This window comes from Polyergus mexicanus, unplaced genomic scaffold, assembly GCF_030449975.1.
Source record: "Polyergus mexicanus isolate NDT 795.1 unplaced genomic scaffold, iyPolMexi1.0 SCAF_12, whole genome shotgun sequence".
Lineage (NCBI taxonomy): Eukaryota > Metazoa > Arthropoda > Insecta > Hymenoptera > Formicidae > Polyergus > Polyergus mexicanus.
In genome coordinates, this window is record NW_027223332.1 from 708,936 (window position 1) to 723,621 (window position 14,686).

At 35.2% G+C, this 14,686-nt stretch overlaps 1 protein-coding gene across 1 annotated transcript; it reads left to right on the forward strand.

Annotated features, from left to right (window-relative positions):
• Window positions 1–4,034: 4,034 nt before the first annotated feature.
• LOC138938143 (uncharacterized) lies at window positions 4,035–14,375 on the forward strand. The gene is made up of 5 exons (XM_070304919.1): window positions 4,035–5,047; window positions 11,551–11,833; window positions 12,584–12,923; window positions 13,103–13,243; window positions 13,508–14,375. The coding sequence occupies exons 2-5, from the start codon at window positions 11,566–11,568 to the stop codon at window positions 13,620–13,622; spliced, it is 864 nt and encodes a 287-aa protein (XP_070161020.1). The 5' UTR covers window positions 4,035–5,047; window positions 11,551–11,565; the 3' UTR covers window positions 13,623–14,375.
• Window positions 14,376–14,686: the final 311 nt, after the last annotated feature.

The window sequence follows — 14,686 nt, forward strand, 5'->3', positions numbered from 1 at the left end:
ATATAAATATAATATTTATTATATTATATATTTATTATTATATTATATTAAATAATATGTATTTATATATCATGAAATGAACTTTCTCTAAGAACAGATATAATAATTCAATTTATATTTTTTAAAAATATCTAATAAATCTTGAATATCAAATATATTGAACTTTTAATGAAATACATTATATATATATATCCTATTTTTTTATAAATTTAAAAATTTATTTTCGTAAAATAGTTTTATACTTCTTAAATTTTCATTTTTATTATATATCTTCTCAAATAAACCATAAATGAAAATACTATCAAAATAAAATCTAAACAAGAAAAATTATATAACTGTAAATTATAATTTTGCGTGCATCTATCTTTGTCAAGCTTAGTTTTCGAGAATTCTTTGAATCACGTAACTCGTCCTGTAATATTTTTGCCGAGGAAGTATCGATTCCAAACTTTCATTCGTAAAAACTCTATCGTAGAAATCGTGAGAGGACACCCTGGGTAAATTATTGTGGATCACCGTACCTTTACAACGGAACGACCACACTGCCATGCCATAGCCAAGTGTCTAAATCTCCCTTATTCGATTTTTTTTTTTTTTTTTTTTTAGAGTTTCTTGTCGATTACAACTCTCGTATATTAAGCGCGTGCAGGATTCAGAGAATCACTGGGAAATCGACAGATCCGACAGTTACTATCGTACAAAAAACTTAACGACCTAGAATTAAGTGTGCCTTTTTATCGGGACGTCTCGACTCGCGACAGGGATGTCTTTTTTAGCGTATAGAGCTACGACCATTACGTACAACAACGACAATTCGCCAAGAACGTATCTTAATCCGCCATTCGAGTTGACGGCGAACGGAGCTTCCTATAGTGTTATATAGAATCGTAATCTTGCTCACCCTCGTTGAAACGAGATCTCGGAAATAGAATAAAGTCACTCTCTTTCGGAATGTTATCGGAAGGTACTTATCGTGTGTTCGATTATATTCTTATGCGGTCTATCGGTCATTTTCGAAAATTTCTCCACACAGAGAAGAGAGAAATTAGATCATGAATATAAATCTTTTATACATATTCGCAGAAATATGTATATTCGCGATAAGAGAGGAACGATGGTCTGACTCGCTTTTCTCAAGACAATTAATCTCGATATTACACTTACACTGTGCGTGTATGATAACAAAAAATTATCCTCTCCTTCATATTTCGATCGCAAGATTAAACAAAAAATTCTCGACACGATTCCTCGAGATTTTTGAGAGAGAAGCGAGTTCACGCGATCTATCATGCCGAGAAATTTCATTCTTTTCGAAGAGATTGTTATCGATTGCGTTAACGGCAAATTCTATTGGATGTGCGAATTCGCTGCAAGATACATGATAGCGAGAAAGGGAACTAGAGATCCCGATCGCTCGGGGCGGAAAATTTGCGGTGATTCTGCACCCTTATATATCGCGCGACGAAGCAATATATCGTAAATATCTTATATTTGAACGTTTTTATACAGGAAATGAAATAAGATGGGACGAGGATTGTGCACAATTCCGTCTATTATCCGGGCACACACACACACACACACATACACTCACACACACATATATATACAGGATCGGCGTCGCGAATATATATACGCGACAGAAGTGTCAGCCTTTAATTAACTGCACGAACCTGTTACAGCCATGCGCGGGCAGTTTCACTCTCCGCGCCGATAAGCATATCGCTCTACTACTTAGACAATAACTAATTTGTTATTATATACCGCGGTTTTAAGTTCGGCTCTTACACAACACACAGAGATACACCGTGAACTATATAGTAAGTGCCATATTATCGACTTCTTATTGTAATTCGTACAAGTATGGTAAGGTCCTATATAGATATATTGATTTAAGATTAATTATATATGTTTAAAACGCGATACGTTACGACTATAATTGCGTATAATTGTTATACGTGTACATGTTGTTTTCTTTTTCTCTTCTTCCCGTTTCGATCGTATCTTCGTACGTGATTTGTTCAAATTATGCGATTTGTTATGAAAGAGGAACTCGCGCGTATCCTAACATGCGTTATCCGACGAGTTATATTTCTCGCTCGTGTATCTCATATCCCTTCGATAAAAGATATAAAGATAATGTAAAGAAAGAACTCTTTTTCGTGGGGACGCAGGCGAATCTTCAGCGTGTGAGGATCGCGCGAGCCTTCGAAGATTTCATTTAGGATTAGTATTATCGTATTATGAAACCTCTTGTTCGTTCCACAGACAAATCTAATAAAATATGTTAAAAAACTTTTAACTCTTTGCGTGTTTTCTTCTTGCTTGAGACCTTCCGACCATATACAAACATCCATATTCATAAGATCGAGTTATAACATCGAATTATTTACGGAAATGATCATTATTGATTGTGAGAAATAATTATTTAGAATATGACATAAAAATATTGAGTGTATCGTACAAAGAAGAGAGAGAAAGAAATTGTTAAAATTGAGAGATCTAATGGGGGATGATTCGATGATGTCTATCCTTATTCTTATTCCTATCGTTTTCATTATTGTTAACGGTAATCTCATTATAACGCTCTGCAAACGTAACCACCTTTCCCTGTTTAACCCCCTTTTTCTCGTTTTCACAGCGGCGCCTGTATACCGCTATCTTCGTGTGGACGTACCTCGATTTTTCCCTTTTTTCATTCTCTGGCCGGTTAGCTCCTTCATTTGCGTAACCGCCCATCTTCCTTTTCCGCGTGTGTCTCTTCGTTCTCAATATCAATTCCGTATTTAGATCCAGAACAGCGACGGGGGTGGGAGACGAAAGCAGAACTCGCTCTCCCTCTTTCTTTTTTCTCTCTCCCCCCCAAGTGGGTTTGCGCGATACGTTACGAATTCTGGACAATACATCATGCCTTTACTCTATATTTCTCTAAGAAGTTGAGAAGTGCATCTGTAAAACGCGTGATACGATGAGAAAGAGACATAAAATCGAACTCCTCTTGTCCGAAAGATTTTTTTTTTTTTTTTGTCGTATTTAATATATTCGTCTTCCTTATAAAAAATCTTGAAATATTTCAATATTTTAATAGTTTAAAAAATCCCTTTGTTATATAAATTAAAATTTAAATATAAATTTACATTAAGTTTAGAAATTTTTTTAGCTTAAAATTTATTTAAGTCAAAAAAAATTTAAAGAATAATATATTATAACAAAATTCTCTTATATTTTTCGCACAAATCGTAAAAGTAAATACTTACAGTATCGTCGGTTCGAATACTTTTTTGATGCTCGAATTTATTTTTCTTTTAGAAGATGCAATTTTTAAAAACTTGCGTATACAATATACTAGAATGCTATAAATCTCGCACTAATGTTTGTTTCTCTCATTACGCGGTACTCTTTGCATATTAGAAGCTGGATCGGAGATAGATACATATCCAATGTATACATCCACTTTAATCTTGAGATATATCTTGTTTCGGAACCTGCTTCTGTCTCAGCACTTTTTCAAAAATATATATGCGTACGAGTTTTAATTCGCATTTCTCTCGTTTCGCTTCGAAATACAAGATACGTTCGAGAAGATTGGACCAACTGTGTATTTTTCGTATAATGAAACGAAATAACGGCTCGTTCGAGAATTACGAAAATCGAGGAGGAAGGTTATTATCGATGTTTATTTGTATTTGTATCAAGCTTCAAGTGTTTATCGCGTCTTCTTCTTCGTGAAAGATGTATAAAAGTACAAACGCAACAAGAGAGAAACGAATATAATGTACAATAATAAATATTTTGACACGCATATATATGTGTATATAAGTCTAAATATTTATCTCCCAATATAAAGATAGCAACAAATCGCTATGAAATATTAATAAATAAATATAATAAATTAATTTATCGAGCGCGCAGAACTCAAAGTCGCGTATTGGGGGAACAAAAGGAGGGTACACGCGTGTAATCCGAGGAAGGGGAGACACGAGATCCGCGCCGGAGACGGCGCGATCGCGGAATCGCGATCAGTCTGTAAAAGTCAGCGTGCGAGAGGAGCCATTGACACGGCTATCTCCGCGTGCGCGAGCTAGCGAATCCGGCCACGGATGACTTATCGCGGGTGGATAAAGAGCGCAAAGTCGAAAAACAAAGACGAGGAAAAATCGCGCGATGTTACGAGGAAATAGATATTCGGATCGATAGCGTATCGCTCCGAGAGAGACATCCGCCAATATCCGCGGATCGATACGGCGGTGAAGAATACGTCCCGACAAAACGAAGAGTGATCGGATATAAGATCAGCGAATGAAACGTTGACAATAGAATACGTATACGTAGTATTCCGAGCGCGATCTGTCGAGATTAATACAAATAGATTAACGTGATAATAAACGTGAAGAAAATACTCGACGATTCAATCTCGATTTGCGCCCAAGATCGATGACACGGGGATTGGAATGAGTCTTTGCTCCCTCCCCTCCCTCACCTTCGACCCATAAATCAATTAATCGTGCCAATATATTCAATTGATCCGATTCGGAGCACTCAAGAGCCAATCAACAGGCGAGATGAAGCGTCGCGGATAAAATCCATACGGCAACGCCATCATCATCTGTACGATGACAGATCATCATCTGTGCGAGTCGCGGGAAGCAGCGTTCGATATCTCGATATCCGATCGTCTGTCCGTTCTTCGGATAGGCACGAAACGGAACGGGCATTAATAAGGAGCGAGAACTGGATCGGCTCGTTTTTTTCCTTTTTTTTTCTTTCTCTCTCTCTCTCTCTCTCTCTCTCTCTCTCTTTTTATAACCGACAATGCCCGGATAAAATAGATACTTTTCATTTTATTCGGGTACAGAGACGAAAAAGATATGCGCGCGTAAAAATTGGACGTGCGCGCGTGTTTGCTTCGACCCGCAAAGCTGTTGTGTGCCAGCTCTCTGTTAATCAGTGTGTATCAAGATTTACCCTACATATCACCGGCCGGCGGATCCGCCGTCGATCCGAGCCGCTGCACCATCGCGAAATATCATACCTGTTGTTGTGAATAAAGGTAAAACAATAAGCTTGTTAATCATTGGTTTGTTAATTACAGCCATCTCGGATTTAATCAACCTTTCCGCTTTTACTAATTCTGTTTATAACGATACGCAAAGTATATCTTTTTCATTTTTGAACTTTTTCATTATTCTTAATTATAAAATTTTATTTATCTATAAAATATACGTATAAATTCTCTTTTAATCAACGAAAATTTGTAATAAAATCTTTTAATTATATGGCAAAATAAAAGAATTATTATGAAGACCTATACGTATTTTATAGATATTTTTATAACATTGGATGATTATTTTATGTTAGTGACAAGTGAACGGAAAAAGAAATGTTTCTCTTTCTCAGCGATATCAGGATATCATTTAATCGACCATCAAGCTTTTTTTCCTCCGCATCGTCTATACCCCAACTTTTTTCTTTATGCTATCGTTCGATTTTTTTTTTATTCGATATGTTGACAGACGGATCTTGGAATAATTTCTTGAAATGAACGAACGAATTAATCTCCGTGGTTAAGCACGTGCAGTGAAATGTGAAGATTTATGATTACATCAAGCGCACAGCATCAATTTAGAAGCATTCACATAGTTGTGTAGATGCGGCATATAACGGCCGCGTATTTATACTTTGAAAGTGTATATCTTCTGAAAGACATCATGAAGAAACGATTTCGCACTGTACTTTCTGCGAAACATACGCTAAGAGATCCATTTTGTTGAATGAAATAAAATTTGTTTGAATCAACTAAATCTCTTGTTTGGATATGGGGGCAAACAAATCCTTTAATTAATACAACAACAAAATTTAGTTATACTAAAATTTGGTAATACTAACATACAAATTTGGTTCAGTGAACAAAATTATTAATTGTATAAAATCAAATTTTTCGTTGTTTCCTATGTTAATTTTGTTCACTCAATCACATTTGTGTGTTAGTATTACCAAATTTTCCAACTGCAGTTACATTTTCTTTTGTTACATCAACCAAAGTTTATCCGTATTGAACAAGAAATTTACTTGATAGTTGTCTCTTGTGATACGATAAGAAAAAAATATACAGATTATATTCTCCATCTTTTCAATTCTCTCGTCGTTAACGAGAGACTAATCAGTATTTCCCGGACAGATGAATCCGCCATGATTGAGGATGCACTGCATATTGCACATCACACTACACTGCATAACAATTGACTGCGCAGTGACACATGAATGCGCAAAATAGCTTATGATATTCAACTAAACGATTTAGTTCAAGTAACAAATACAATTATTTAGAACGCGATGAGATGGATGAGCTTGTTATCGCAACAATAAAATTTTATTCAGATAAACAATTCCATGTAAACAAAATAGTTTGTTAGTGTAACATTTAACTTCTTTCCAGTAACATAATTTTCATTAAATGAAACCAAATTACATGTTCAGTCAACAAAATCGTTCAATAAAATAATTCTGTTTTATTTAACGAAATGGGTCTCTCAGTATAAGTTTTGCATCTCGTTGCAACGCAAACTCGTTATTTTCGAGACTATAGCGATCGCGTGAGGAGTATGAATTAAAATTTTATCAGCAGAATCTGACTGAAAACAAGAAGAAACAAGATTTTCTTATTTATTTACATCGTTAAAATTTTATTTCTCAAAGTTCCGAAATTAAATTTTTTTTTCTTATCAATATTTTGACGAACACAAGATGGATGGAAAATTGTTAAAGAACGAGTAAGATAAATATTGAATCATCGCATAAATGTTAAAGATCTTATATTTAAATTCTATAGGTAACACATAAAATAAAAGTGTTAACGCATTACGCATTTTTTTTTTTTTTCGTCACAAGTACGAATTTATCTCCACCCCCTCGCGCGAACGGTACTTGCATTCATTACCTCATATTCTTTACCTCGTGTCAAGATCCACGACCTCGTGCGTCGGCATATTTCGCCGTTCTTTGAAAATCCGGATTTTCCTACTTGTTCGACTAGGTCTATCCGACGAGTTTCAAGTCTACAACCTGGTCAACTTACATTAGTCGAATCCCCGAGGCGATATCCGTGCCGTGGCCTCGACCTTAACGATCGTCCCCTCTCATTAATATACGAGACCGCTATCAATCCCTTCGATTCCTCAATTAACCTTCGATTAATTCACCTTGTTTGTTTTAAGGTTGATTACTTCACCTTGATTAGAATCCTTTATTATTTTAAAACAGAAAGTATTGGGATGTTAAACAAACATGCGAGGAAAAATAGTGCTTAGAAAAAGATATACGTCTTAGGGTCTTATTAATTAAATATTATATATATACAAAATTATTATACTATATTTAATTGGTTCCCTTGATTTTTAATATGGGAAAAATGGGTCCTCTCTTAATAATATTTTTTGTTTCACCCTAAAAATTTTATAAATATAATTTTTTTTGTTGTTGTTGTAAGAGAAAGATATGATCCGATCTTATCTCGTATATGATAATTAAAATTATTATATTCTAACAAAGCTTATAAACCAAATAAAGCTTTTGCAAATCCTATATATATTTTCATTCACATTCGTATCTAGATCGCCATAATTTATGCACGTGAGACGGTCGCAGATCGTCTGCGAATCGCCACATTCGCTTTCGCTATGATGTGGAAAATCTCGGATTACAGAAGCACGATCTCTCATGCGTGTTTGTGCATTAATGAACGTGCGTCTTATGAAAGAAATATTTGTATTATGTGGAAGGAGCGATCTATAATATTGTACGCTACTCATCAAGGAATATATAGAATAATGTATAACAATTTTTTTTAAATTATTATTCTGTTAAAAGAAAATCAAAATGCTAATGTCTATTAAATTTTTCAAATCTGTGCTCAAATATTTCCATATAGGTCCTTCATTTCCTCCTTAAAATCAAATCTTTATCATTGCTAAAAAAAGTGTATCATAGAAAGTAGTTGAAATAAAAATTCTCTTTTAATATTATTTTTTTAAATTCTATTACCCTAACACGTTCTTTTTCGTAGTAATTATGCCAACTCGAATTAATTGTTTGTTCGGGAAAACATCCGCACGTGTCGCATATGATTAGAAAGTAGTAGATTACGACCGCGCGATAATTACTCCACGTCACACTTGGCTACGCGCATACACCGTAAATTAATTATTCAACGAGACAATTCTTGGCATTGGTCATGAATGGCAATCTCGGAGATCACACTTTAAAAACAAATGATCTTGATTACGTATCGATGAATAAATCCGTGAACTATTCGCGGATCATCTCGGTTCTTTTTACTCGTTTTTTTTTTTTTTTTTTTTTTTTTTTTTTTTTTTTTTTTTTTTATTCCGTTATAATGATTCCAGGTCAAATGATCAAAGATCAACTTCACAATCGAATATTCGACTACCGATTTGATTATTATTCGAATGAAACGAGATTTTGTAACGTGTCGGACAATCGGACGATTAAGAATATAGATAAATAATTTTATTTTTTTGGGGGCAAAAGTCATTGAGAGCTCAATTTTTAAATACGGCGTATTACGATATTACCGTTAGCGCGGGCACTAGGTCAGGAATTCTTTACTTTGACGCGAAGGAATGTAAAATATGCATCTGTATGGATGCATATAAGATCAGGTGCAGCATGCTTCCGAAACGAAACCGTAACACGTGTTTATCGTTGAAATTGGCGCGTCACGCAATTCAACCGCGAAACGATTTTATGTATTGGATGTAGACTGGAGAGATTTAAACGAGAGACTATATAATAGAATAAGCTGATTGTTTTTTCGAATATATGAAAAAAAATATGATAAAATATTTTACAGTGGTTAATAATAGCAATAAATCTTTTTCCAGTACATATTTCTTAGGAGAAACTAGCATTCTCAATATTATGCAATATTTTACATAGGAAGAATCCCGTTTGCTTGAAAAAAAAAATATAATAAACTAACTGCTAATATTTTGGGGATGCGATATTTAAGGAATGAAACGCTCTATGCAAAATAAAAAGTTTTATTTATTTTTATATATATCCCTAAAGTTTAATTTTAAATTCAGAAAGATCTTTACGTTTTCAATCGTTTATAATTCAAATATTATCGAGTTTTCAATATTCTTAAATTGTCTTCCCCCAGATCCTTTTTTAAGCTCTGGCTTGAATATCTCGTTCCGGTCATAAACGACATTTACATCGTTATTATAATGCGACATTTAACGGACACTTTGAATGGTTACCAATGAGACCTCGTCGCTTCACCCGATAAAGGAAGCATCCGATCGCGAATATAAGGTCCCTGCTGAACCGTTAAGGGGGCGAGGAGGAATCGCGGATCTTAAAAATGACCCGGACTTTACGAGCTAACGGTGTTTCGTCGAAACACATGTGCCACGGTCGATATCAGGGGACCGGGACCTAATTACAGGTGGTTTAATGCGAGGCGCCGTCTCGACCGCGTGCCTCCCCCTCTCTCCTCGCGTGAACGACATCGAGCGCATATCAAAATATACGGGTCAAATGCATTTCGTATTCCGCGCGAGATGCACTTAGCGGTCGGCCCACCTTTTCTTCCCTGCTCTTCTTTCCTCTTTCCCCTGTCGAACTTCACTCTCACCGTAGCGGACCGGTTCGCCGACGATCTAGATTAAATCAAGTTGGTTACGTTGATTTCCGCTGAATTCTTGAAGAGGATACATAAAACTCGCAGAAACATTTCGGATGATACCGATGGTCATATTCGGTAAAGAATACCCGTTACGATATTCGAGGCACGAAAAATGTGGACAAACTTTGCAAGTTCGCAAAAGACGGTACATTGCATCGGGGTCTATTAAAATCAGTAATGGATGTGTGGAGGGGATACTGACCCTTCTCGCGAACTGTCAAAAATGTAGGCCGTAAGTTAAAGCGCTCGGTTGCATTTATTTTATGTGAACAGATATATTATAATAATATATCATAAATCAATTAATTGGAAACATATATGCGTTGTAAAGAAAGTATACCGATACCAATAACGGAATATATGTATATATACTCGGAAGAAAATAAAAATATACTATCAATTATTTTTCCACAATTATATACAATTATTTTATTGTAAAAAAATTCAAGAGAAAAATTTTATATATATATTTTATATAATACGATCAATATTTGTATTTGGGTTATTCGCGATTCGAGAATCAAACGGTATGTTCGCTACAGCGTGACACGAGGATATATGTGTACCTTTACGGACAAATGACATCGCATTTTTCTAGGGCGAACCCCAGTCGCCTGGTTTCCCCCGTTAATCACGCGGGGTTTTGCAGTTTGTATATACTGTTACATCAATCAAAAAGTTACGGAACCGGCCAAAGCCTACTGAACCCGAGAACCGTAAGTAGGGAGACGCGAGACGCGACGACGTGTGTTGAACGTCACGCGCACTTTGATGACGTGAAAAGGAGAAGACAGGAGATGCGCGCGACGTCGAGACGCGTTTTTATCGTAATTAAAATGATGCGATTTAGTATCGCGTGCCTTCCGCCGAGCATGTCCTTACAAAACCATGCGTATAAAACGACAATCTAAAATCTAAAGTAAAATATAAAAATTCCGAAGATTTCGCAGCTCTCGCTTCTTTATTCTCGAATTTTCAATTCTCAACTCATCAATATAATTTCATAATAAATAAATTAATAAATTTTAATGTCATATTATTATAATTAATAAATTTTTATTAAAAGTGCCTTTTAAATGCTTAGATATACACCTTTACTAGACGGAATAAAGATTTAACCGCGAAAAAATAATGTGACGCACGATTATTTCGGAAAAAAAAAAAAAAAAAAAAAAAATGATCTATCCTCTTTACCCACAAATTAAGTTTCTAATTGGCCGAATTGGCTAAACTCGCGGCCGGACGCGCTCGTCCCGAATATCAATGAAGCAAAAATTTTCTCGCACGCAAACAGGATGTTAATCGAAATGATGACGAAATCCATCGGTGATATCTGTCGGTGAAAAATTTTTTTCCCTCCCCGATGCCTGCGGGGAAACGTTTTACCTTCGGAGAGATCCAATAACGTGGGTACCGTAAGTCTCGTGAGTTCGATACGTAATATACGCACGCATCGTGCGCGTTGCGATTTATCGCAAATATAATTCCGCGGGATCTGTCGTGCGGCCTACTTGAAAAGCCGGCGCGTCGTTAGGAAGACGACAGAATTACGGGGTATTCGTAAATAAGACCATTAATTTAATCCGCACGGTCTACAATCTACGACGTGAAAACACACACCTATATATATATATATATCTGTGCTAAAATACCTATTAACTCTATTTTCTGCGGCCGAATCTATTATCTCTTTAACAAACAATGCAAAACAAGAGTGAAACAAACTTTTTTGAGAACGCAGGAATTTTAATTATTCCGGCAATTGATGTTCGCGAATATAATAACTATTTCCTAACTATAACCGCGAGTACGGCAATTTATTCACAAGCGGATTTTAATTGCAGCTGCCGGACGACAAGATGACGCGAAGAGGTCTTTTGCTGCTGCTACTCGGTCTGGCACTATTGAAAAAATCGTGCGATGCCGGAAAGAACGGTGCGGAAAACGAGGCCTCTGGCCAACGGCGGCATCACAGGCAGAAGAGACTCCTTTGGTTCACGAACGACGGACGGATCGCGCTACCGCCCGGCACCATCATGACGATTACGCCGACGTTGGCGTTGCCCTTCGTAAGGCATCCACCGTACGGTTTCCTCAGCAATATGACCATCAGTCTACCGTTCACGAGTAAGTCCGTCCATTAATCATCTTCATCTTTTTTTTTTTCTCGGCAACTCGTACAAAGCAAAGTCTTTTGCCAGTCGAACGTTCTTTCGCGATTATAAATACTAAAGAGAAGGTAAATATCATAGAGGCAAAAGTAAAAAAAAATCGAGAAAAATACTTAACTCGATGTCATTAATGATTATGTTGTTAATTGGTATTGAAAATTAATTTACTTCTTGAAAGAAATTCAATACTATAAATAGAATGATAGCAGACTCTATTTTCTTGTTTGAAAATTAGAATTAAGATCCATATTAAAATTCCGTCTATTTGAACAAGGATAATGCTATATATTTGCAAATGTGATTTATTGGAGAGTTTTCTAATTCTAACTCAAAAATTCAAAAGATCAAGAAAAATGTGGCTTAACTCGTCATCAATGATTACAGTGTTTTAATCGACATTGTAAATTAATTTACTTTTTGTGAGAAATTCAATACTGTAAATAGAGGAGTAACGTCAAAAATTAAAAATTATTCTTTTAAAGATTAAAATTAAGATCTATATTAAAATTCCGTCAAAATAAAAAAATCTATTTGAAGAAAAATAATATTTGATCCCGGAGAATTTTCCACTTTTTTAACTCAACTTAAATATTAAATAATCGATTCTCACACGCAATCTCACTCGCAATTCGAGAGACGGAAAAATGCCTTTCGCGAAAATCTTGTAAAATTACTTCAATTCGCGATTCACGCAATTCTTTTTCAGTCGACTTCGACAAGCTGGGCTTGACGGACAACGAGAATCCGTACGGGGCCCTACCGTCTAGCTTTGACAGAAAGCTGAAAAGTCGACAAGCCGGCATGATGATGGCGGATTTTATCGCAGCCTTCATCAAACGCAGATTGCACAAACGGGACATGGCGGAGGTGCCGAAAAACGCGTTCCACGGCGGTGAACGGGCCCTACTTTACGGTACTGCCGAAGATATGCTGAGTACCTTGGGAATGAACGGGAAAGCATGCGTGTTAAGGGCGATCTGCGAGGTCCAGGGACATCATCTCAACAACTTTGGCCTGATTGGCGAAATGTTAAAGCTCTTCTTCACGTAAGTCGGATTCGATTCAGATGCTAATTAATATAGATGTAATGTGAATTTTTCGGAAGATATCGTTGCGAAATAATTTTGTGTTTTATATAAATAATTAATAGCTGTACAATGTAAAGTATATTTTATAATCGTATAAAGAGATGTTTCGAATAAAATTCCGATAATTTCGCTTTTAGTGCCAGTCGATCGCCGTTCGCGAGTCTCCTCAAGGAATACGTCGAGGCGGAAAATCGCGGGAAATTTCACGGCGAGTGCTGGCCCTACTTTAAAGATTGTCCGAAATCCTTATTTCTACCCTCCTCTACCAACAAATATCAGTTAGTAATATTACTTCTATGATTTTTGATTTTATATCTACAATAGAAACTAGCAACATCAAAATTTTTATAGTATTATTTTATTTATTGAAGGATACGAGATCATCGATTATTTAAATTATATTTTCTTTTCGAAGTAATCTCTTCGTGCTAATACAATATATGCAGGGTCTCATAACTATTATATTATAGATATCTATTTTTATCAAAAGATTAATATATATATATATATATATATATTTTTTTTTTTCGATTGTTCTTCAGGGAAGATTCGATGCACGACGAAGAGGATGAGGAGGATGAGCATTGGAATCAAATTTCAGATGACCTCGATGAAGAACCTCTCATGAGGATATCAGAACGATTACATCCGATGTAATCGCAATTGCATAATTATAATTATACACGCGAGATGACTAGAAAGGGTCTAGAGAGAAAAGAAGCTCGTGCTTATTTTCTCGGACACAGAAATTTTCTGCCAAATTTTATGAAAGCAAAAACTTTGTCCAAAGAATGAGGAGAAGCTGACTTCCCTTCGTAGACTTCATATTGTAATGAAGAATATTACGATTTTTCCTTTCGTGTCGAATGTAAGCATTTAACTTGGGATTTTTAAATAAAAAAATGTCATTTAAATGTAGATTCGAAAATTAACGCTACAAATATGCGAGATTATAAATGTTTCGCGAAATGTATGTAAAATTTATATAGTTCTTTAAGGGCAAGCTCAAAAATAAGCAGTAATGTTAATATAACGAGATTACCATTATTGTCGTACACCTAACTATGACATCGTGATAGGTCGAGTTCTCGGCCAACATATCGTACATATGGATAGGTATAGAACTACATACATATATCTATGTATCATCCGAATATAAGAAACTGCTAAAAGTTTGGCTAGTCGTCGACAATGTAAAATCGATGATAAGATCGATGTTTTATATATTTATTTGTACAGTATGAGAATATTTTTATTGCGATTTATTGATTATATTTAATTGTATGTATGTGTATATGTACGATGCGATTTGTAATATACGACTACAGAGACATTGACGGACAAGAAAGTATCAGTATTGCACGATCATGTGTGATCATATAGGAATGAGTAAAATTGAATAAGTATTTTTTTCTCTCACATTATATTTAATTTAATTTAATTTAATTTATTTATCTATTTCTCTCGATTTTTTCTCTATATTTCGCGAGTCATTGTATATATCGTCGTTAGTAATTGAATTTTTGTACGAATTAGCTAGAAATAATTGCAATTTTTTCTCCGTCGTACAAAATTTTATGCAATCTAATTTTAAACGATATTTTTTTAACAGTCTAATTTTCTTCGTGAGATTTTAATCAAGCAATGATATATGAATATATTTTATATATATATATATATAAAGTATATCCATGGGAGAAAAACGTATATTGTGTGTTTGA